Raw genomic sequence first — 23,775 nt, 5'->3', positions numbered from 1 at the left:
TCAGCATTGAAGGAAGTGAAGACAGGAACAGAAGCAGAAACCAGAGAAGAATGCCATTTACCTGCTCAATCTCTGGCTTATGATCAGTTGCTTTCTTAGATAACCCAAGTACGCTTGACTAGAGGCAGCCTTTCCCACAGTGAGCTGGGCCCTTCTGTATCAATTAACAATTAAGACAACCCTCCACAGACACAACTGCAGCAATCTGGCCATTGAGATTCCCGCCTCGGATGACTCTAGGTTGTGTCAAGTTCACAGCTGAAACTAACCAAGACATTCTCCTTAACTATGTGTCAGAATAGCCGGTTGTTCTTATCTTTAAGTAGACAGAGTGTGTTGGTAGGAACATGATGTGTGTATGGGTCCTGGGTTCTCACTACAGGAAGCTCATCTCTCCCCGACCCAGTCTTTCTCCACTTTTTTGCCCACCATTGTTCTGTTCCTTTGTTGGGGTGTGTGTCTCCATCAAGGTTCTATTGACAGCTCTCACTGGAACGGGGTGGCTGCCAGCAGTCATGTGTACTGCTTCCGGTATTCTTATCCTAGTTCACCAATGGCTTCACAGCAGCATCTTCCACACTCCACAGACTTATTCACAGAACTGTATTGAGAAAGCTGGAGTCACTTCTTACTAGTGTCTGTTTTGACTTTTTTACCACAGGAGATGATCCTTTCTCTTTCCTCTGAATAGGTCTTTGCCCTATAATTATATGCCCAGAAATCATTGGAAGTTAGTATTTTCTATTATTTCTAAAATCTGAATGATAATTTTGCTTATGATTTATACATAGTTATATTAGCAACACAGAATACTGGCCTCCATCTGAGGAAGGTGGCCCACTGAAGAACACTTGAGTGTTACTGTTGGCTTGGTCCAGCTGCCTGCAGCCCTCTCGGTGTGTCATTTCTGACTGAGGATGTGAGGTGACTATAAATAATTTTCCCTGACAGAAACTACATCACCTCATAAGAAAATGATAAAACAACCAACTGTGAAAGCATGCTTGCCAAACTCTCGGTATCACTGTCAGGGGAACCCATTTGTGTAAGATGAAGTTGAGGTTGGATGGGTCTCAGAAGACAGACTTTGATGGCCTGTCTCTTCCTAGCTGCAACATGGGGGAGATATGTTTGTGCCAACAAAACCAGCTTAATAAATAAATAAGTAAATAAGTAAATGAATAAACAATGAACTTTGCTCCATGAAGCCACAAGTCTAGCAGATAGAGGGCCTGAAGGCATGTGGGTATAATACTTGCTTATGTAGTGGATTACCAGACCTCAAACAACTAATAATTTATGTGGCTACATTCCATTCAACATTCTTTGCTAACTCTTCATAGAAGCCTGTCATGTTCAATATCATTATCTGTAGTGTTTTCCAACAGAGGGAATTTGGATCTAGAGAAGTCCAGCTAGTTAGCTACTTAAAAGGCAAACCAGATTCAAACTGAATCTCTCTCATCTTGGTGCCTCTAGTCTTTCACTCTGCCTTGAACAGTTTCAAAGTTGAATGACAGAAATAAAACTGGAGCATTTGGGGGAAAGAGAAAGAATGAGATCCCTCCTCTAGTATTGAGCCTCTCACCCCCAAGGGTTCTCTGCCCTGGCACACAGAGCTGGTATGTGGAACTCTCTACCCTCCTGACAGTTAACTTTGAAAGGGGACTATAAAGTCATCAGTGGCACCTTTATTAAAGTAAAGGAAGAATTTCTAAAGAAAATACAGTGTCTTCATTCTAAAGGACAAAATGTGTGTATGATTTCAGGATTGACCACTTGGTACTGGATAACCAGTGTGGGGACTCTCCTCTAGGCAAGACTCTTTCTCCCACTCCTAGCATTCCTTAGTTGCCTGTAGTTATTTGTTTAGGACTGAGATCTCATGAGCTTTCCCCTTCATGTTAGCAGTTCTATTGGTGGTACCCTTGTTCAGGCCTTGCTTAGGCAGCCGTGTTGATGAGACTTTGTGGGCATAGCATCTCTGACATTTCTGGAAGATGAAATCTCACAACATACTTCCTATTCCTCTCGCTCTTACAACCTCTCCAGTCCCTTTTATGATATGGTCCCCAGCCTTAGGTACAGGAGCTATATGTAGATGCCCATGCACATACCCATGTACATGCAATCATACGCACATAGGTATGCATGTAACAACATTAAGAAATAGTGGTCATGAATTTTAGAGAGTGCAAAGGGGTGCTATGTAGCAAGGGAGGGGAGAAATTAGGAGAAAGAAAGGAAAGACAGGAAATTATATAATTATATTTTAATTTCAAAATTTTTAAGAGGTAAAATAGTTGAATGGCCAGGAGGGTCAGTGAAAAGATGTCCAACATTATTAGATATCAGAGACATGCAAGCATGATGCACAGCAGAAATGACTACTTACCTACCAGCACTGCTGATATGGAAATACCCACAGACCCAAGTGTTGGCAGAGACCTGACACAGCTGAGCTTCAGTAAGAGAGTCAGCTACTGAAACCATTTGCACAAGCCTGTCCAGTAGTTTTTTAATATAGCTGAACACATAGCATACCATGTGACCCAGCATTACTATTCCTAAGAGTATGACCAACACAAAAGTACATGAATTTGTTCATCAACGGACCTAGGGGAAAATATTCACACCAGCATAGTTCCCAAAATCTCCAAACTGGAAACTAAGAAAGAGCTCAATAACTGCAACAGAAAAAAAAGAAAAAAGCAAACAAGTTGTAGAAAATTCACATAACAAAATACTGTATAACAATGGGGATGTGCAGCAAATGTAGATTCAAAAAACCAAAACACAACCTGTGTGGTACCATTTGTATTAAGTTCGTAAGTGGAAAGAAACTCTGCCTAATGTTGCAGACCTATAGTTCCAGATGTTCAGAGGGATGAAGCAGGAGGATTACAAATTCAAGACTAGTCTCTAACACTGAGTTCCTGTCACAAAATTTTAAAGGTAAAAACAGGACTGAGGATATAGCTTGGTGGTAGAGTCTTGTCTAGTTGCACAAGATTCAGTGTCAGTACTGCCCATACAAAATGAAAAACGGAACCGAAGTTGGCTATTAGACGTCAGTTGGGCTACTGTTAGCCCTCCTGGAGTGGGAAGAAGGAAGCGGAAGCAGAGCACATCCTGGGGCAGCGACATTCACTCGTTGACTCAGCTGCTGGCTGCAAGGTACCCAGAGTTTGAACATTAGTCAAGTTTTTCTCTTACACAGTATGCTTTTTGGTATTTCTAGCATATTTTATTGTGTTTTCAAAGTCTTAAATACAGAAGCCAGTTTCTTTTAATTTAATTTTTTTTTAGCTTCAGCTGTGGCAATACAAATTTAAATCACCTTGTGATTTGCATAGGTATAAATTGGAATTTTGTGGCCTATTGTGCCCTACTTTGTAGAAGAAATATTTTTATAATTTTCTTAATAATGCTTCATTGACTTCAATTTGTCCACCAAAGGTGAGAAATAAGGAAACAGTGAATTCTACCCAGAGCATCAATTATTGCAGCTTAGCACCCATTCTGCCAGTGTAAGCCTGCATAGTCAGAGTCTCACTAGATAATGTGGTCCTTTCTAGCCTGGCATATAGTAAAACTTCCCTTCCTTTTATGATCTGTATGCCTTCAAGAGGAAGAGCATTAAGGAAGATGACTGTGGGCCCTAAGACCGAACTAGAGAACTAATTCCAAACCTTTATTTTTTTAGGAAATGAAGTGACGGATTTAATGAGGAGCCCTTTTCTCTGGGCAATCTTCACCTGCACTAACCTAAAAGAAAGCAATGTGGACTGTTTAGAGAACCTTAGTAATTGTCTAAGAAATATTTTACAAAATGACCAGGGAGTTTGTAGGTCGAATTTTCAAATTCTCATTTCCATAGAAAAGTAGTAATTGCCTGGGCTACTGTACAAGTTCAATGCCTAGGTAAAATATCAAGATCATGCATCAAAATAAAATAAAAATAAAAAGCAGTGTGAGGGCTCCTGACAATAATTCCCACACACTGGAGTGTAAGTCAAGAGAATCACCTGCATTCAAGACCAGCCTGGGCTATATACTTAATTCTAGGCCAGCTTGGGCTATATACTTAATTCTAGGCCAGCCTGGGCTATATACTTAATTCTAGGCCAGCTTGGGCGGGCTGCAGAGTGAGATCCTATTTAAAAATACAAACGTAACAAACTCAGTGGTGGGCAGGATCTCGGCGATGGAGCTCTTGCCTGATGCACAGGCACCAGCTCTGTCTCATAATAGGGTTTGTCTGTTTTACAGAAGGTATTGTATGCTGTGGAGTCTGGTCTTTCAAGTCTGTTGCTCAGATTCATACTTTCCTGTTTTCTCAGTTGACACTGAGGAATCTGACCCATGGTTACCTAACCTCTTCAATGTTGATGGCAACTGGAGGTAGAACCTACCACTTTTATACTTTAAGCTTCTCTCTTCGCTCCATAATAGGGATTCTAAAGACAAAAGATCATAGGTATGACCTTAATGTAGCTCTTTAAATCTGTATTTCAGCTTGCTGCTCTTGAATTCCCCCCAAAGAAGCTGTTTGGAAACAAAGATGAGCGAGTGGTTGCCGAGCGGCGGACGCACTTAGAGGTAAGGGGTCAAGGCCTTCGCCTCCCTGTGTAGAACATCCACCATCTGATTGATTGGCAAGAATGTCTTCTGTTGGAACCTTTGCTTTTATTGGAGACTGTGAAGAGCTGCTTCATTAACACAGGAGATGGCAACAGTAGACACAGGGTGGTGGTGTCGCTTGATTTCAAATCAGGTCCTTAGCCCCCTCTGGTCTGGCTAGCATTTTTCCGATTTTTGAGGTTTTGTTCTGAGGGCTAGGAAGCAGGATGTGAGTGAGCACTGCATATTCCCCACAGCCAGATGGCATGTGATACAGGAGGAGAGCACAGAGCTCACTGAAGAATACTTGGAATTAATTAACCGAACTTACAGTGTGTCGTCATTGTTACTTTTTCAAGAACCTTGGGAAGGAGACGATTCAGACCTATTTTAGTCCCAGTTCAGAGTCTTTGGATGTATTTTAACTTAATCTGCCAAGCTAGCTACACATAGAAATCAGTTTAACACAACCTGTTTTTGTGGCTGCCTTGTTGCCAGTATCCATGGCTGACTGCTGTCACTAGTTTATGGGTTGAGGAGTGTACTGTTGCTTATATTTAGTTAAAATGTGAGTGCTTTTCCAGGGCAATTCAGGGGAGCTTTCAAAGCTCTTTTTGTTATGTCTTTTATTACACGAATCTTAAAAGGTCTTATTAATAAAAACAAACCTGGAGCTGGGTATTGGGGTGAACGCTGGAAGATCAGAGAAGCAGAACAAGCCACAGCCACCTCACCTTGCCAGTTCCTCAGCTGATCCTGTTTCCTCAGACTGGAAACTTCTGAGTCCTCATCCAAATAGATCTCAGCTGAACTGCTGCTCAAAAGCCTAAAAGCTTAACCATGCTAGTTCCTGGTTCTCACGCCTTATATACCTTTCTACTTTCTGCTATTACTTCCTGAGATTAAAGGCATGAGTCACCACGCCTGGATGTTTCCATTGTGGCTTTGAACTCACAGAGATCTAGACAGATCTCTGCCTTTGGAATGCTAGGATTAAAGGCATGTGTGCCACCATTTTCTGGCCTCTATATCTAGTGGCTGTTCTGTTCTCTGACCCCAGATAAGTTTATCAGGGTACACAATATTTTGGAGAACACACTATCACCACAGTCTTTGTCAAAAATAGTCATAAGTTTTATTAGAAATGAGATTCTATCAGAACAGGCCTTTCTAAAGTGTAAAGTACAATATAAAATTTTGGTAGTGAAATGGTCTTGCTCCTCTAGGCTGCCAAGTTGAACATGGCTGCCTGTGGGCTTCACTTGGTGTCAGTGAAGCAAGGTGTGAGGAACTGTCTAGGAGCTGTTCTGTCTAGAAGGTTCTGTGACAGCAAAGGGGAGACATGGAGAGACTGATGCACTGACAGGTATTCTGGGATTTTGAGACCTGTTCTAAGAGAGAGCAAGTTTCAGTGAAAAGCGTGCTTCCAGACTCTGCAGTCACACTGAAGCTACAAATTTGAAGAGGTCCTGCCTGAATCCAGGAAGACTGGCCTCTAGAAGGGCTGTGATGGGCTCTAAAAATGTATCTTATGATGCATGGCCCTAAAATTCAATGAATGAATCGGCCTTCAAGTTCAAGCTTATTTTGGCGAGTCTGCCTGATCAAGTTCTCTGAGTTTCAAAGTGCTGTGTAAGTGCTTATAAGTTTTCAGAACAAACAAATAAAAACCTTAACACTTAAAGTAGTTTTCTTTCTCTGCACTTTACCTGCCTTGACTATGTAGCCTTATCTTTAATGAAAGTGTGGAGAATGGTGGGCTATAAACCTGTTTTAAAAATAGATTATTGGCTGTTGTTGGCCGCTGTTGTCCCTAGCTTCTCAGAGCTCTGGTTACACTCACATGAGACCAACTCTGCCACAATAGACTGGTGGTTGTTGGTGACACTTTAAGAACAAAGCTTGGTGGCCTTTGGCTTTCCATTCCAAATGTAGAATAGTCTTTCATGCATGGTATTTTCAGTTGGAGTCCGCATTTATTCCTTCAGTGTCCCCTATTCAGGGGTACACGACCTTTTGACTTTCTGGAATGACTTTGCCATCTAGAAAGTTCATGCTCCAGAAACACAACTGAGTTACAAACAAAAACTAGGGGTAAAAAATTCAGTGTTTTAAAGAAGCTTGCAATTTTGGGCATTCGTGGCTATTAACAGCCCCATGCAGCTGCTTGTGACCCGTGGACTGCTGGTTGGACCATCCTGTTACACCCATGTCATCACTTAGCCCTATGAAATCATCACTGCTGAGTTTATATGCCTGTCTCACTCTGTGGCAGCCTAAAAAGACAAATAGATCATCTTGGTTCACAGTTTCAGTCCATACTTATGGTCATTTGACTCCCTTTAGGGCTGTAGCAAGGCAGAACACCATGCTGGGAACACAAGGGAGAGGAAGCTACTTGACTCACAGTGACCATGGAAGCAGAGAGAGAGAGAGAGACAGGAAGTGGTCAAGATCCCAACATCCACTTCAAGATTATGTCCTCAGTTACCCAACTTCCTCCCACTAGGCTCCACTTGTCATAGATTCCTCTACCTACCAGGAACACCAAACTATCGACTAAGTCTTTAACACATATGCCTTTGGACACTTCCCCCAACCACAGCACTGTATATATGCAAGTATCCCCACATGGTTGCCTAGGACTGTTCAGTACTGGTGCTGTTACAGGATGTGTTTCATAGCATGGGGAAATAGGCACTTGTGTTTGAAGATAAATGTGTTTCACCTAACACTGAGTGTTAAATCTTACAGAGTTATCTTCTTTTCAAGAAGCAAGTATAATTCACCTTCAGTTTAATGGAAAATTAATCTGAGATTCTCACAATAATTTCCTGTGGCTATTGAGACTTTTCATTTGATCTTCTAGCATCAGAAGCCACCACTTGAGTTAGTGTATTTTTATGTGAAAAATAACAGTTACTTTCTGTTAACTGCTTATGATTTAACTCAGCAAACATTTGTTTAATTTCCCTCCCACGCTGGAGCCAATGCTAAGTGCTATATAGCACACAAAGATTAATGACATATTTCTTTCCCTCTAAGAACATATGCTTAGCTTCTCTCTTAAAATTTATCTAGAGATGTCATAAGTATATAAACACATAAAGAAAAGTGAATTCCAGTAAGTCGTGTACTAGCTGATATCCATGATGTCTGCTTAAAAGGAATGAAAATTATTAAAATCCAGAAATACAATTTTATAAAGACAGTCACCTTGATAGAGCTGTATAAAACAGTGATTTTTGGTGAGTTTTGTTGTGTGTAGCACTTTTCCAAGTAATAAAAGTTAATCTGTTAAAATAATTATTTCCTAAAATGTTGGGTAGGGATGAAAAGTGTGATAGGAAGAGATGTTTCTAAGGTGAATTTCTTGCCTTGGAAAGATTAGTTGTGTGTCTTTCGGTGATGATGGGAGACTAGGATTGTGGCATGTAACATTCTCATCATAAAACACAGGAGTAGGAATGAGATGGTGAATGAAGGATTATAACCTCCCCTTCAGCACCTTTACTGATACATTTGTAATGTCTCCACCCAAAGAGCCTTGTATGGCATCATTTGTTCATAACTAGAGCCTGTTTTACATAATCTGCCCCGCAGATGAGCAGATGATTCATATATCACATTCACATGCTTCCTGGCACTTTTATTCACACACACACACACACACACACACACAAACCAAAACCATAGAATCGTAAAATATTTCTAACTTGAGTGAATTTTCCTATTGTTGCTTTCCTGACCCAGCTAGAACCAGTTTGGTGTGTGTGAAGGTAGACCCTGCCTTCGAGCAATCAAGTTCTGCTAACCATGCTGCAGGTGTGTGATGTGCTTCCCAGGCTCTGGACATTCCTTCTCCAACCCTGAAAACATCAGGGAGCTAAGATGACAGGTGAGGCAGTGTAGGTAAAGAGTTCTCTGTTTCCGACTGAGGAGGTGAGCAAGGAACCAAGGGAGGGAGGGAAGAAGGAGGATGTAGGGTGGATTATGGTTTTGAAGCTAGACATTGTGACTCTGGGGCTGAAGCGTGACAAACCGCCACTGTTGCCATTCCAGATTGACATTGACAGACAGTTGACTACCCCTCCACAGATGCCTGCTTTCTCACATGTGGTGACTAACAAGTGCTAAACACGTGTAATAAGCCACTTCTCACAGGGAGCTTGGGGAGGGGAGGTCTTTCCTTATTCACAGGTGAGGAACTGTGTCTTGGGATGATAAAGGTCCCACAGCTAGTGAGGAAGTGGTGAAGCCTCAGCTCACTTTCAACATGGCTTCCAGAGCAAGGCCTTTCCTTGATCATTCCACGTTTCATTTTTTCTATTAAAAAAAAAGTGTTACTTTTGGATAAATTCAGGCTTATTACAAGGTTGACCAAGCATTGCTACCTGTTTTTTTTTTTTCTCTGAAATGTCATTCCATTCATCAAAATTGGGATGACACTTCTCTGTGCCATACAGTGTTCTAAAACTGAAGTAGTTCATTATCATTCCTGCTATGTGACTGGGATGGCTAGTGTCGTCTGTGTGACAAATCTAGAACCTCCTAGGAGACCCTATCAGCATGCCCTTAGTTACGTTATTTGAGGTAGAAAGACCTGCCCACTGTGGGTCACACCCTTCGCTGGCTGGGATCCTGCACTATCTAAATGGAGGAAAACAGCACCATGCATTCAGCCTTCTCTGCTTCCTTATTGTGAGTGGGATGTGACCAGCTGCTTCAAGAAGTCTTGACTTCTTTGCCATGGAATGTGAGCCACAATAGACCTTTTCTCCCCAGAGTTCCTTTTGTCAAGGTTGTTTATCACAGCAATAGGAAAAGAAATCCCGTCAATGACCATGGCAGCGAGATGGCCTTTGGTTATGATCTCACATACATTTCTGTTGAAGGGAAAATGTGTACTGTGGTTGCTGACTTGCTCTGTGGCAAATAAGGTTTCTAAATCTTAATTGCTTACAGTTTTATTAAATTTTAAAGATTTACAATGGCACATTATTCCCATGTAGATATATTTTTAATTGTTTTGCATTTTCACACACACTTTATTTTAGCTGCCCGTCCCGCCACCCCCTTACCATATCCCTGTCCCCATCCCCATGGGAACCCCCTCCTACCACCCTGTTCCCACTTCTCTGTTTCTACCCCCAGTGAACCCTGTCCTATCATCCTCCCCCAGTTCCCACCTCCCTGTTCCCATCTGCACAGGAACCCTCTCCTATCACCCCCTTACCACTTCTTTGTTTCTACCCCAGCGAACCCCCTCCTACCCGCCCCACAATTCCCACCTCCCTGTTCCCATCCCTGCTTGTCTCACAGATCTTAAGTTAGTCAGGTAGCAGAGTCACAGCTGATTAAATTCTTTGTCTCCCCTGATCCTTCACATGTGCTTCACCTCTGATGAATTACCAGAAAACCTGTCCAAATTAGCTTCTAAATTAATCAGATTGTTTTGTTTTATTTTTGTTAATTGATGAGAGGTACATTTTAGGTTACTCATTTCAGAGAGCATTATTTCCCACTTGGAAAAATTTCCGCTAATCATCCTAATAGTCTGTCACTTCAGGGAATAACTGTGATGTAAGAAAATATCTGAAATTCTCTACAACTATAAAGCCTTCAAGAGCAATAGAACCACCTTTAGAACTAAGAACCTGAGGAATTTCTAGAACATTTTCTTCAAAGTACAGGGGCAGACATGTTCATCCCCTTAGTTAATGCACTAATAAGGTAGGCCAGGAGTGTGGGCTAAGAGTGTGGGCCTGGGGAGCAGCATCCTCGGTCCTGCTTCTGCTCCTTGCAGCGGCTAGTCACTGCTTCAGTTCCCTTGTCTGTGAAGCGATGTCAGCATGGCCTTCCTGGAGTCACCTTGAGGAGAAAAGGAGAGCATGTGCAGAACACCCACCGTGCTGGTTGGTGCAGTGGTTGTGAAGATTGTGGCGGAGCGCTTCAGTGTTGGAGATGAGGAGGAGGAGGGTGGCGGTGGTGGCGGTGGTGGTGGTGGCGGTGATAAGAAGAGACAATAATGATGACAGTGGCAGTGTGGGCATGAAATCATGTGAGTGTTCTTGCTTGTGGTAAGTTAGAGGCACTAGAACTATCTTGTGGATAAAGCCTCTTCTTTAGTCTACTAATTTGCAGTCTGAGAAGTGGCTGTCTGAAGTTTTGGATCACGTGGAACCATTGTCCAGTGTAAGAATGAGCAGTGGTGCAGGATCATTGTGGAAATAGCACCGCCATTCCTCACAGTTACATGTCTTTTTTTAATAGCTTGTTAGTTCTGCAAGCCTGCCCACCGTGAAGTCACCAGCTGACCTGATGAGTACCCTGAGCTTCTTCATGTAGAGAAAATAGCCAAGGCTCGGTGGTTTTCAGTCAGATCCCCAAGGAATACATCCACCTTTTAGACAAGGTTTAAAGACTATTGACTCAAATCAACAAGGGAACTATAAGGCACCTCAGGAAAAAAAGTGATGCGAAGTCACTCTAGGTTTTGTATTATTTGAGAGACTGTGCCGAAGGAAAACAAAAAAAAGATGAGCATTTGCTCTGGACTAGGTATTAAAGTTTGTTCTATGATTAAGTATACTAATAATTCTTACCTAGAAATCCAAAACTGTGTGGTTTAAACTTTGATTGAATTTAAAAGGTAGCAGTCACATTGTCTTGGTGAGGGAACATTTATTTTGTCTGTGTTCAGATGTGATTATAGAGTGTTCTCTGCATTTTGTTTTCTGTTTGCCTTGCACTTCCATAGTCACAGGTAGCCTTATCTGATGTTGGAATTCTCTGAACTTGCTCCCAGTCCACAGGAGAACAGTGGGGCTTAGCTGTGAACAGCAGGCCAGTTCTAGGTGGTCTTTAAAATACTCTCTCACTATATAGGATGCCCAGAGTCTATGGGTACAGGTCATTCTAATTGGAGCAATAAACTGAATGAGGAGTTATTTTCCAAACTCCTTTTCTGCTGAACATGTGTCTTAGTAATGGCTGTCAGTATTGACACATCCCACTGCCCTAAGTCCCCTTCTGACTGTGATCCCTACACTGCATCCACTGCCCTAAGTCCCCTTCTGACTATGATCCCTACACTCCATCCACTGCCCTAAGTCCCCTTCTGACTATGATCCCTACACTCCATCCACTGCCCTAAGTCCCCTTCTGACTATGATCCCTACACTCCATCCACTGCCCTAAGTCCCCTTCTGACTGTGATCCCTACACTCCATCCACTGCCCTAAGTCCCCTTCTGACTATGATCCCTACACTCCATCCACTGCCCTAAGTCCCCTTCTGACTATGATCCCTATACTCCATCCACTGCCCTAAGACCCCTTCTGACTATGATCCCTACACTCCATCCACTGCCCTAAGTCCCCTTCTGTGATCCCTAACTCCATCCACTGCCCTAAGTCCCATTCTGACTATGATCCCTACACTCCATTCACTGCCCTAAGTCCCCTTCTGACTGTGATCCCTACACTCCATCCACTGCCCTAAGTCCCATTCTGACCGTGATCCCTACACTCCATCCACTGCCCTAAGTCCCCTTCTGACTATGATCCCTACACTCCATCCACTGCCCTAAGTCCCCTTCTGACTGTGGTCCCTACACTCCATCCACTGCCCTAAGTCACATTCTGACTATGGTCCCTATACTACACACCTAGTTTTTTTCTGCCAATAATGACTCATTCTACCTCAGTTTCTTTTTAATCTCGAAAACTAACATTCCAACAAAAAAACACAATTACTTGGTTTATATATTATGTATTCTGAGTCTTTTCAATTTCAGAGTAAATTTCAAGAAGGAAAAAAAAAAGCTCACAATTTCTGTTTCCTCAGACATTTAGCTATCAGAAAGCTCTTTAGAATCTATGCTTAATTTAACATTCTTTTCATCTATTTTCTGCTGATCTTACACAATGTCTAATGATAGAACTATTATAAAACAGCCAAAGATTAAAGAGATGGCTCCTACAAAGAGCCATTTCTTCCTCATCAGGGTTTTGTGTTTTTTCTTCTGGTTATCTGCTTACTGGTATTAGCAGGGCCTATTTTCTGTTATTAGGCCATTAGCACCACTATCCACAGCAAAGCATCCTGGATAGGGTTAAGTGGCTGTTGGAGTGTGAGAGGAAGCTGAGCAGAGCTGGGGGGCTAGCGGATACTGGTGCCCAGAGACAAAGGGGTGTACACACGGCAGTCCCACGGCTACCCAATGTCAAAAAAACCCCATAGGTTTGAGCTGAAGCTCTGTGACCTTCACTGTTGTTCAGTAGAGGGGAAATCCCACCTTGTTTTCTAGAAGTCACAGTAAAGCAAAATTAAACATTTCTACGGAGAATCCTCATGGAGAGGCCTTCAAGATGAAGGGAGTGCCTTCCCTGCTGTTTTCAGACAGTGGCACTCTGCCATCCTCTTTCTCTCCTTTGCCAAGTTGAATTCTGTCCTGGGTGGGGGTGACAAATAGGGGGCTTGGATACCCTGCTTCTAGTGTGAGAAATTGTTCTCCATCCTTCACTTCCCAATGTAAACCACTGCGCAAGCAATGAGGATCGCCCTTAGCTGTGAGGTTTCTGTGTTTAACATCTGCAAACTGTGTGCTATTCTCGGGGAAAAATACAGCCTGGCTCCAGGTCTCAAAAGCCCAACTCTAGTTATTTATCAATTCATTCTTCTCTTGGAGTCCATTTTGTCTTTGCCTGTGGTCTTTAAAACTTAAGTTCAGATAGAGATTTTCGCAACTTTCTGTCCCCATATGAATTCAAAAGGAAGTATTTGAGTGGCCCTTGGGCAGTGAGATATAGCATTCTTCTTAGCCTCAAGGGGTTTGTATTTTGTGAGCTAAGGATATAATAGAAGCTCACCAATATCTTACCCAAATTCAAGCCTGCTAGATTAGAAATGCCCTTATCCCCAGCTGCTAGGGTTGGTGAATGATGAAAACTTTCAACTCCCATCTCTTCAGAGCTGCCATTGATTGAGGAGAGCAACTTTACTCATCCATGGTCTTGGAGCAAGTCACTTTCTAGTGACTGGTTGATTTGGAGGATAAAAGTTGGGTGCCCCTTTCTTCTTCAAGACAGTTCCAAAAGTCCATCTTGGCTTGAGAACTTTATTACAACTGGCTGATCCTTTATTATGACCCGAAATTCATTTTCCTCTTCCCAGCTCACCTTCATTCAGTCTTTACAGGCATTAATTCATGGCACTAAAACTATGTACAGATCTCTCTTTGAGTGTCCTTGGCTCTCCTCCTAAAGCATTTACTATAAGATAACGTCAGGCTAATTTTACAGTGTTACTCTGTTACACTGTGATTGAAGTAAGGAAATTAGAAAGGAACCAGACTGAAGTGGGCACAGAGAGTAAGGGAATAACTACAACTTAGCATATATCTGATAAATTCTTTTTTAAATATTTTTATTTCTTGAGAATTTTATGTAATATATTTTTATCATATCTTTTCCCCTCCCCACCCAACTTCATGTTCTTTCTTTTTCTTAAAAGCAAAACATCCCCACCACCAAAAGACCCACATAAATACATGCAGAGACACAATTACAAACAAACGCGGAGTCCAGTTTGTGTTGGCCAACTACTCTGGAGCAAGGGGACTGTCCTGGAGTATGATTGATATATCTCAGTGTCACTCCATGAAAAACAGTGATTTTTTTTCCCCTCTCCCAACAGCTATCGTTTGCATATAGCTGCTTGGCTAGGGGTGGGACAATGTGCTCACTACCACTCCATGCTGGGCTTTTCTCTGACTTGAGCTTGTCGTGGTCTTGTGGGTCCAAAGGTAGCTATGGCAGTGTCTGTGAGTTCATATGGACATCTGGCCTGCTGTGTCTAGAAACTGCTATTCCCTTGAAGTTGTCCACTGCCTCTGGCTCTTAGAATACTTCCACCTCCACTTCCATATAAATCCTAGATGTCAAAGATGACTATTTTTAACTATATTGTTATATTACAGTTATATAATTTGGAAGTAAACATAAAAATAATACAGAAAGATATGATTGAAAGGAAGTCTTGAACTATGGTTTTCACAGGTAATATTTTATATGTAGAAAAATCTTAAACACTTGACAAGAAAGAAAGGAAGGAGGGAAAGGAAGGAAGGAAGGAAGGAAGGAAGGAAGGAAGGAAGGAAGGAAGGAAGGAAGGAAACTCTTTCTGTGGACCTACTCAAAAGTTAGACTATTAATAAAGATAAACATTTGAAACTCATATGATCTTTGTGTGTTTATGATCTTTTGTTCCTCATATGATCATCAACTGTGTGTTTTTATGGTTTTCCTCCTTTTTTCTCTTCATTTCCATTTCACTTCTATCTTTCTTGTTATTTTTTCAACACCCCCTTATTGCTTGCTAAAAGCAAAAGGGAAGAAAAATAGATGAGTAGTTGGGTGTGCTTGACACCATTAATCACTTGCCATGAAAGTATAATGATAAGCTACTGTGGGAAGGAATGTAATCATCATATAAGCAAGCTATACTAGAAATGTATGTAACCTACTGCTAAAAGCCTGATAATTTATATGTCATTAGGATTGACTCCCCCATTATTCCAAAATTAAAGTTGCTATTGCACCTCCTTTACCAAGCATTGTCTTTATTCACTCATTCTTTCTAACTTGAGTTTAATGTCTAGGTTAGTCCATGCCTTAAGAGTCTGGAACTTTAAGTGCACAGCCAGTAGACCATGTTTCCAAATGAAACATACAGACCCTAGAAGCCAAAAGGAACTGCTCTGTAATCACATTTAGGGTAACCACAGGCCAGGTAGAGCACCGTGCCTGTCAAACGGTTGGAAAGATTCTTTTCCCCCAGTTCCCTTCATGGCTAACAAGCCTTTATCTAAATAAAAAATCCACAGAAATACCACTGAATTTGTTGGTCAAATACATGACATGGGGCCTGCCCTGTAGTCTGGCTGATTTTCCTGCTTGCTAGTGGGTATCAGTTGCAGATAGATTCTTGGTTAGGGGTGGGACCTAACCATTCTCTCAGTGCTGGGACCCCATTGGGCTTGAACTTGTTCAGGTCTTATATGTGCTGCCACAGTCTCTGTGAGTCCTTCTGTGCATTATCAGTCCTGTTGTGACTGGAAGACACTGTTTCCTTTGAGTCATCCATCTTCTCTGGCTCTTATAGTCTTTCCCTCTCCTCTTCTACATGGATCCCCAAACCTTGAAGGGAGAGGTTTGATTTTCATATTTTGTGAAATAAAGGGGGGGGTGTGCTTATTTTGTATTTTCTTGTTTGCTTCTTAGTTTTTCTTTTTGAAAGAGAGAAACAGAATTGGGTGGGGAAGATCTGGAAGGAGTTAGGGGAGAGATAAAACATGATAAAAACATATGAAAAATTTTAATTTAAAAAAAACCCTCCAGAAAATCAAAAGAGAAGCTCCTGTCACTATGTGGTTTGGTTCAGATGGCCTTCGTGCCCTTCTGTTTTGTAATATCAGTTAGGGTATTCTAAGAGACCCATTATTATAGTTTTTATACTGTCCACTTTAAAAAAAATCCCTCATGGGTCACTTAAGAAGTATCAATGAAGGTTGCCCTGCCCTGTTCCTATGTTTTGTAGCATTAAAACTTGATCCCTCTAGGATCAACTCCTGTTGAGTTGGGGTAGAGAGCTAGTAGTTGTCAGGCACATCCACTTTTACATTCAAATATGTCTGAGAACCTGGCCTCTTTTCTTATGGTTCACAGTGAGCTTCCTTGACAGACCTTTGCAATCCTTTCAGATTTAGAAGAACAATTCAAAAAAAGAAAAAAAAGAAAGAAGAAGAACAATTCCTTTTACTTAAGAAGGTTCTATTTGTTGAGAACAGATACTGATAGAGTTCTGCTAGGGAAGGAGTCCACCTTGCTAGTGTGTTTCTGCTATGGCAGATTAAATACCTTAGACCTCCTTGAATTAATGGGAGTCACACAATACCCTAACACAGTAGCCATATCCTACCTTATTTTTATATTTGTTTTATGACAATATATAAAACACATAAATCCAAAAACTAAAATATTCTAAACCACAGTATATCCTCCCCCATCATCCAGCTTCAGCATTTAGTGTGTATGTGTCATAGACACACACACACATACATACATACATACATACACACATACACACAGCGTTATGCTTAAGTAAACTCTGGGCATCATATAGTTTCATTTGTAAATATTTTAGGGTGCCCATGGTCTCTCTGTCTCTGCCTGCCTGCCTCTCTCTCTCTCTCTCTCTCTCTCTCTCTCTCTCTCTCTCTCTCTCTCTCTCTCACACACACACACACACACACACACACTCATGAGAGAGAGAATTGTTTCATTGTGAACAAATATCTAGTTAGTATTCAAACCACATCAGTATTCCTCATTTTATCCAGTGGCCTAAATATGCCCACACAGCATCAGGTATGAATCTCTTAGTGTCTGTGAGTTTCCTCTCCTTCTGTGTTTCTCACCATGCTTTGTGGATGGTGCCATATCACTTACCCCTGACCTCTGCATGCCCTGAACTTTGTTTACTGTGTTGCTACCTTTCACCCTTTATGTTCTAAAAACCCAAGGTTTGGTCACTAGCCACCGTGGCTTCTTGGTAGGAGTGTTTTAAAGAGAGTGGGGTCCATGTCTCTGCACTGCACAGTAGGCCCATGCTGTCTGGTACTGTCTTTGATAGGGTCTCTCCTGCATATTAATTAGTCTAGCGACTACCTATTGCCATTCATGCCTGGGACTTTCCCATGCTTTCACTGTGAGCCTGTCCGGGATGCACCCAGCCTTGTCATCTGTGTAGTCAGCTATCCCAGGACATCTCAACAACCAATTATGGGACACTATCCTGAAAACAGGGATATTCACTGTATTCCCCCTCCCCCAAGATCACAGATATGAAAGCAATGGTTCCCCAAACTGTCAGGCCAATCTTTGAAATTCTCTTGAGTACCTTTTTAAAACACAGATTCCTAGGCCTTTCTCAAATCAATTCAGATTCCTCCAGTCCGGGGTGGGACCCAAGAGTCTGGATCTACTGTGAGGGGACACTGGTGTGTTGGTCATCAGAGATAGAAGAACCAACCCCCACAGCTCTTTCCCTGGCTTTGGACTTGATGCAGAGACAAGTGAGGAGTGAAAGGAGAGGAAGAGAACCATTGTGGGAGCAGGAGAAGGGTGGCTGAGCTGTTCCTGTCCTCTAGGTGTGATAATGAGAAAAGTCAATAGACAAGAAGATGGCTTGTCACTCAAATGAATGAAACCTGGGGCATGGTGATGGAATTGATGTGGATGTCCAAGGCTCTGAGCACTAATCTTAGCAATGCAATGAAATCTGTCTCAGAACCAGGAGTGTGTGTGTGTGTGTGTGTGTGTGTGTGTGTGTGTGTGTGTGTAGTGTAGTGTATTTTGACCAACTGTTTTATTCAGTGAATTTTGTGTAAGTTCTACTCCAAGAACTAAGAAAGCCATTTAAGTTCAAAGACAGGAAAAGACTGGTTTCCCAGCCCAACACAGAAGGTTTAGTCTCTCCCTGCACTGTCAGTGATAAGGTTGTCAACTAGAGGCCCATAGTTGAGTTCTTTTAAATATAGTCAATATCTGGGAAAGGATACAAAACAATACGTTATTGTAAGAAGAGGTAAAACATAAGTGTATACATATGTAATATAATTATAGATTATTGCATAGATTTAATTCTAGGAATAATTATGCGCTTATACTAGTGTAGGTTATAGCTATTATAGATTGTGGATGTGGGTGGAGATACCAGTTATAGATAAAGTCAAATATATTTTTATTTAGATAGGCTAATTATATCATCAGATTTGAATCTACTGTTGTTGAAAATATAAAATAAGTCCTTAGAAACAAAGGACCCAGACTCCAAAACCTTTGGCAACGGCCATCATTATGACTTATGGCTGGAGATGCCATGGCTGGCCTGGCTAGTACTGACTATGACAGTGGCAATGTGAAACTTATAGGCTTCCCTTTATCCTCTCTGACTGCTTTTAAACCATTTTGATGAGGTGCTTAGGCTTTGTGTATGAGCCACATTTACCCAAGTTCTTATTGCCTGGGGTTGCATTTTTATTACGTGTGTGTGTGTGTGTGTGTGTGTGTGTGTGTTCACATGCATGTGTGCACATGCATGTGCCACAGGGCACATGTGGTGGTCAGAAGACAACTTAAGAGTCACTCAGACTGGTTGACAACAGGCTTGATGTTATGTACCTGTACCCACTGAGCCAGCACATAGGCTGGTGGGCACTTTAAATCCTTTAAAGTGCTTGTTTATTTTTTGAAAGGTGTGTAAGCTTTCTGTGAATCAGAGTCTGCATCACAGAGCACAGCACTGGTCCAGCAAGATGGCTCAGCTGGTAAAGGCACTGGCTGCCAAGCCCAATGACCTGAGTTCTTAACACTAGATACAAGGTAGAAGGAAATAACTGAAAGGTTGCCCTCTGACATCCACGTGTATGTCATAGTACACGTGTGCCCATAATCATACATGTGCACACACACCAACACAACAAATAAAACAGTAAAAAGCAGGTCTGATGCTTTAAGACAAAGTAATAGCCCCAGAAAAGAAATGGCAAGTGAAACCTTGGGCTCACCATCCATGGCCCTGCTCTTGGGCTCAGAATCCATGGCCCTGCTCTTGGGCTCAGCATCCATGGCCCTGCTCTTGGGCTCAGCATCTATGGCCAAGCTCTTGGGCTCACCATCCATGGCCTTGCCCTTGGGCTCACCATCCATAGCCAAGCTCTTGGGCTCACCATCCATGGCCCTGCTCTTGGGCTCAGAATCCATGGCCCTGCTCTTGGGCTCACCATCCATAGCCAAGCTCTTGGGCTTACCATCCATGGCCCTGCTCTTTTTTCCCTGTGTGACGTGTCAGGCCTATGAGGAACTCAGCTCAGCAGTTTGCTTAGTAAATGCATAATCTTCACCAACCAACTTCAGATCTCAGCTATATGAACCTCACACCCTTAGTGTCTCTTGTGAGTGTAGCTTCCCAGCAGAGCTCTGTCTGCCGACCTCCCCTCTGTATCTCTTGTTCTTTCTTGGTTTCCCTGCTTCCTGTACTCCATGTCTTTCTTTGTTGATTTATGGCTTCTTTTTTTAGGGAGCAAACCCTTAGTAGCTTCTACAGAAAAGATGTGCAAAAGGCAAATTGCTAGCCACATGTTTGCACATGTCTCCATCTGCTGAGACACTCCCTGGATTTAGAATGTTCATTGAGAAGTTGTTTTTGCAAATTTCCAAGGGATGACTCCATCATTTTCTACCTTTATGCTACTAACAAGTTCAGACCATTGAGTCTTGAACTTTCTGTATGGCATATTCCATTCCCTCTTTCTAGAAGCTTAGGGAATAGCCTTGTAGGGCTCAGTTGTACTAAGTGGTGAGAATTTTGTTTTGGTCAGCAGTCCACCCATCCCACTGGACTCTGGACTTTGTCCATCTCTCTCGTTGCCTTCATTTCTGTGACGTTTTCCTGCTGGTCCCCCTGTTATAGCTGTCTCTGTGGTTCCTTTCTAGAATATTCTGTTTTATCAGTGCTGAGCCCCCTGCTCTGGTCTTCTTCATCTGGTCTGTTTACCACCTCTGTCTTGCAATCTGTCTCTGTCTCGCTATTTGCACTCCTACCCCAGACTGGTCCTTCTCTGTAGACCCTTCGAGAAGCCATGCCAAGAGTAGTCCTCATTCTTTCATTGCACGGCTTAGCATGCCACTTGTTGCCTTTGCATCTGCTAGCACTGTTATAAACCCCAGGCCTAACTTCACGCCTCCTGAAATAGTTGGTTTTGTTTATTTCCACCGATGTCAGCACAGTTCCTCCTCATACATCTCTTTTGTTGCAATAGCTCAGAAAACACATTTGGGATTTTCATGCATTCATATATTTTAAGAGCTGCAGCCTCTGTGCCATCGCCACCAAGCCCTCTGCTTACTATTTATATCAACATTCGGGAGTCATGCTTTCTCTTTTATGGAGCCCTGTCCAATTTGCAGTAGGCTTTCTTGCAGATGCTACCATTCCCTTAACTCCATTTATTTAGATTTGTTTCCCAAATAACTGGTGCTGTCCTTTGAAAAAAAAGGTGTCTGCCCTGGCCTCTACTGCTAAACCCTGTGCTGCCCTCCACAGCTTTCTACATTGCCTCTTCATTTGAGAATTCAGCTGGCTCATCTCTGACAATCCTTTCTGGTTCTGTGTGTGTCACTCATGCTTCATAATGAATCAGAGCATATGCCACAACCGTTGAAGTAATACTGAGGGAGAAACAAATGGATAAAAGCATCAGTTTGTTCCAATTCTACAAAACCCTTTACCTACTTTTGGTCTATGTAAAGCTCCCATCCATTTCCAAACAGATTTATTTCTGTTCCCAGCAGTTCTCTGTAATGCATTTACATTTACATACTTAATTTTTATTCTGGGTAACCCAAACTTTTTTTTTAATTAAGACTTTACCTAATCTCTTTTTTTAAATTGAGATCACCTGTTTCATATTATTCATAAAATTAAGAAACTGATGTTGGAATCAAGAAAGCACTTGCTAATCAATGTTGAACATGGTAGAAATTGAAAGCTCCCTCATTTTCTCAATGGACTTTCTGTGGGCTCTAGGGCTTGTGTTGCAGAGCTCTTTGGAAATACCTCCAGTGTATGGGTCTATGCACTTGGTGTCTGTTCCCTTTTCCTTATCCATTACTGTATTAGCATCTGTCTTGCAATTCACCATCCTGTATTTCTGTGAAGCTTCTTTAAAGAAATCTGGACATTTTAAGTAACAGCTTACATACTGTACACTGACATTTCTGGCCTGAATGGAAGTTTCCTTGGGACAAAAATTAAAATTACAAAGTGAGCATAGAGCTGGAAGGTGGCTCAGCAGTTGTTAAGAATGTGAACCAGAGTTCAGTTCCCAGCGTCCACATTGATTGGCTCACAGCCACTTGTACCCCTAGCACCAGGGGATTTGACACTATCTTCTGGCCTCTGAGGGCACCCACGCAAGTCAATGTGCTCAAACACACACACAGAGCTCAGACACATAAATAGAAATGAATTGAATCTTATTTGTAAGTGGGTCTCAACTTCACCCCAGTGTGCTCAGTCTCGGGTGAAAGGCCCCACCACTCTTTCTAGGACCCTCCAGCTGCTGTTCTTCCTCTGATGCAGAACATTATCATCCCACTTCCATCTTCTCTTTCTCCTGCGTTCCACTGCCTTCCACATTTCAGCAGAAGACTACAAACTGAAGGATGGAGTGACTGAAAGAGTGACAGTCAAGTGGCAGTCTAACATAGACATGTGCCTCAGGAAGGGTATTGGTCAGCTAAGTCACAGTAGTCTTCATTGCTCATGTGCTCAGGTCTCAGACTGGACTGGGTGGCCAGGACAGTTGAGTTCTTGAAGTTTGGCTTTGAAACACAAATTCAGGTTCAGTAAACTTCTTTCTATCAAAAAAGAAAAATTATAGTAACTTTGTATGGTCAGGAAAAAGAAGCCACTGGAAACTTGTGGGATTTTGATAAGGACCTTAGGAAGAAAGCCTGTATACCTCAATATTTGTCATCTTATTAGGGCTTTCTGTCAGCTACCCAGTGTATCAGTCACTCGGTCTTCAGTGCCTTTTGTTAATATACTATATGTACACATGTGTGCATAGACATATGTCACATATATGCATCAATAAATAACTGGATAGAAAAGGAATTTTTCCTCTGTATTTCCCTTTATGAAATACATACCTAATCCATCCTTTTCAGGTAGAGATGTTGTGTTTGAGACATTCTGACCTGGCGTTCTCTCTGTCTCTGTCTCCCCTGACAGTCATGCCTCAGTCATTGTCTTCAATGAAGAGGACCATTGATGCAGATAATCCAAATCCCTGGTTAATCCTCTCTGTTGGGTTAGGTCATAGGCCTACCACTGAAGGCCATGAGTCTCCTGCACCTGGGGTTCAGTCATGGCTTCCCCCAGGAACAGAGGGCTATGGTGGACACTAAGAGATAAGGCCCATGGCAGGGGGGTAATCTGCAAGGCAAATAGTCCCACGGGGATTGTTAGGAGCCCCTTGTTCAGGAAACAAAACAAGGGGCAGCAGGTCTTCCCTCCCTGAGGCTGAGAAGCTTACCCTCTTGCCCTGAGTTCAGGAACTTGGTGGTGTTCAGATGGCCATGGACAACTGAATTTTAGCCAAAGTGAATCTACCATTCACGTACAAACTATCATAAGCCAATAGTAGAGAAAAGGCATGTTCCATTGACCCACAACCACAGCAGGAGAGGGCAGGCTAAAGTCTTCAGTGTTCCTGTTCAGGGGCTGCCTCTATCCTGAGTTCCACCACAGGCAGGCTTTGGGCTTCCAGCAAGTCATGTGCAGTAGTTTCCTAATCCTCTAATTGTTTAGCACCTGATTATTTGAATTTGTGCCTAAGTGCATCATAGCCAAGAGGTACCACACAGCAAGATAGTCACTAAAAATTCTATCAGTCAACGGAGTAATTTGGAGCAGCTGTTTTCTCTCAGATTGTCAAGAATCTCGGTGAGTTTCTATAATGCTGGAAGGAACCCTAAACTTGGAAACAAAAATAATAATAACAGTTGCCCAAATGCATTTGTCAGAATAGCAGGATCTGAAATGTGCCTGAAGTAAGCTCTTGCTTGGTGTGGGTTGGTTTTCAGCTCCTACTTAATCGTCATTCCCCGCTTTGAAATGTATCCTCTTTCTGGCTTGAGAGCAGATCTTGAAACGAAGATCTGCCAATGCTTGATGAGAGGCAGTATGGGAAATATATTCACATGCATGCTGTCTTCTGCTTTTCTTTGCAAGAGAAAGCACTTATTATTCCACCATGTTTTAAGCTCATATGTCTTAAACACTACAAGAGGAGAAAATTAGCATATTTGTCTACAGGCTCCCCGAGGACAGTGTAGTATAGATAATAATATTGACTCTTTACTATGGAAATGCTGTGAATTAGATTCTGCCCCAAGCACTGTACAGACAGGAGCTCATGCAATCTTCTCTTCCTGGGTAGGTGTTATAATCAGATGAGGAAACTGGGGTGCATAGCAGTGAGGCACTTATTCCAGTGGTACCCCACCCCCAGGCCTAGAA

General features: G+C 42.2%; 1 protein-coding gene across 2 annotated transcripts in view; it reads left to right on the top strand.

Moving 5' to 3' along the window:
* Window positions 1-23,775, top strand: part of Kif16b (kinesin family member 16B) — a 279,683-nt gene that overhangs the window by 240,723 nt on the left and 15,185 nt on the right. For both annotated transcript variants that reach the window (XM_059261536.1, XM_059261535.1), the window contains one exon: window positions 4,519-4,602. In XM_059261536.1, coding sequence (XP_059117519.1) covers window positions 4,519-4,602 — 84 coding nt within the window. The remainder of the gene's footprint in view (window positions 1-4,518; window positions 4,603-23,775) is intronic.

This window comes from Peromyscus eremicus, chromosome 4 (assembly GCF_949786415.1).
Source record: "Peromyscus eremicus chromosome 4, PerEre_H2_v1, whole genome shotgun sequence".
Taxonomy (NCBI): domain Eukaryota; kingdom Metazoa; phylum Chordata; class Mammalia; order Rodentia; family Cricetidae; genus Peromyscus; species Peromyscus eremicus.
This window is presented reverse-complemented; position numbering and strand designations above follow the sequence as displayed.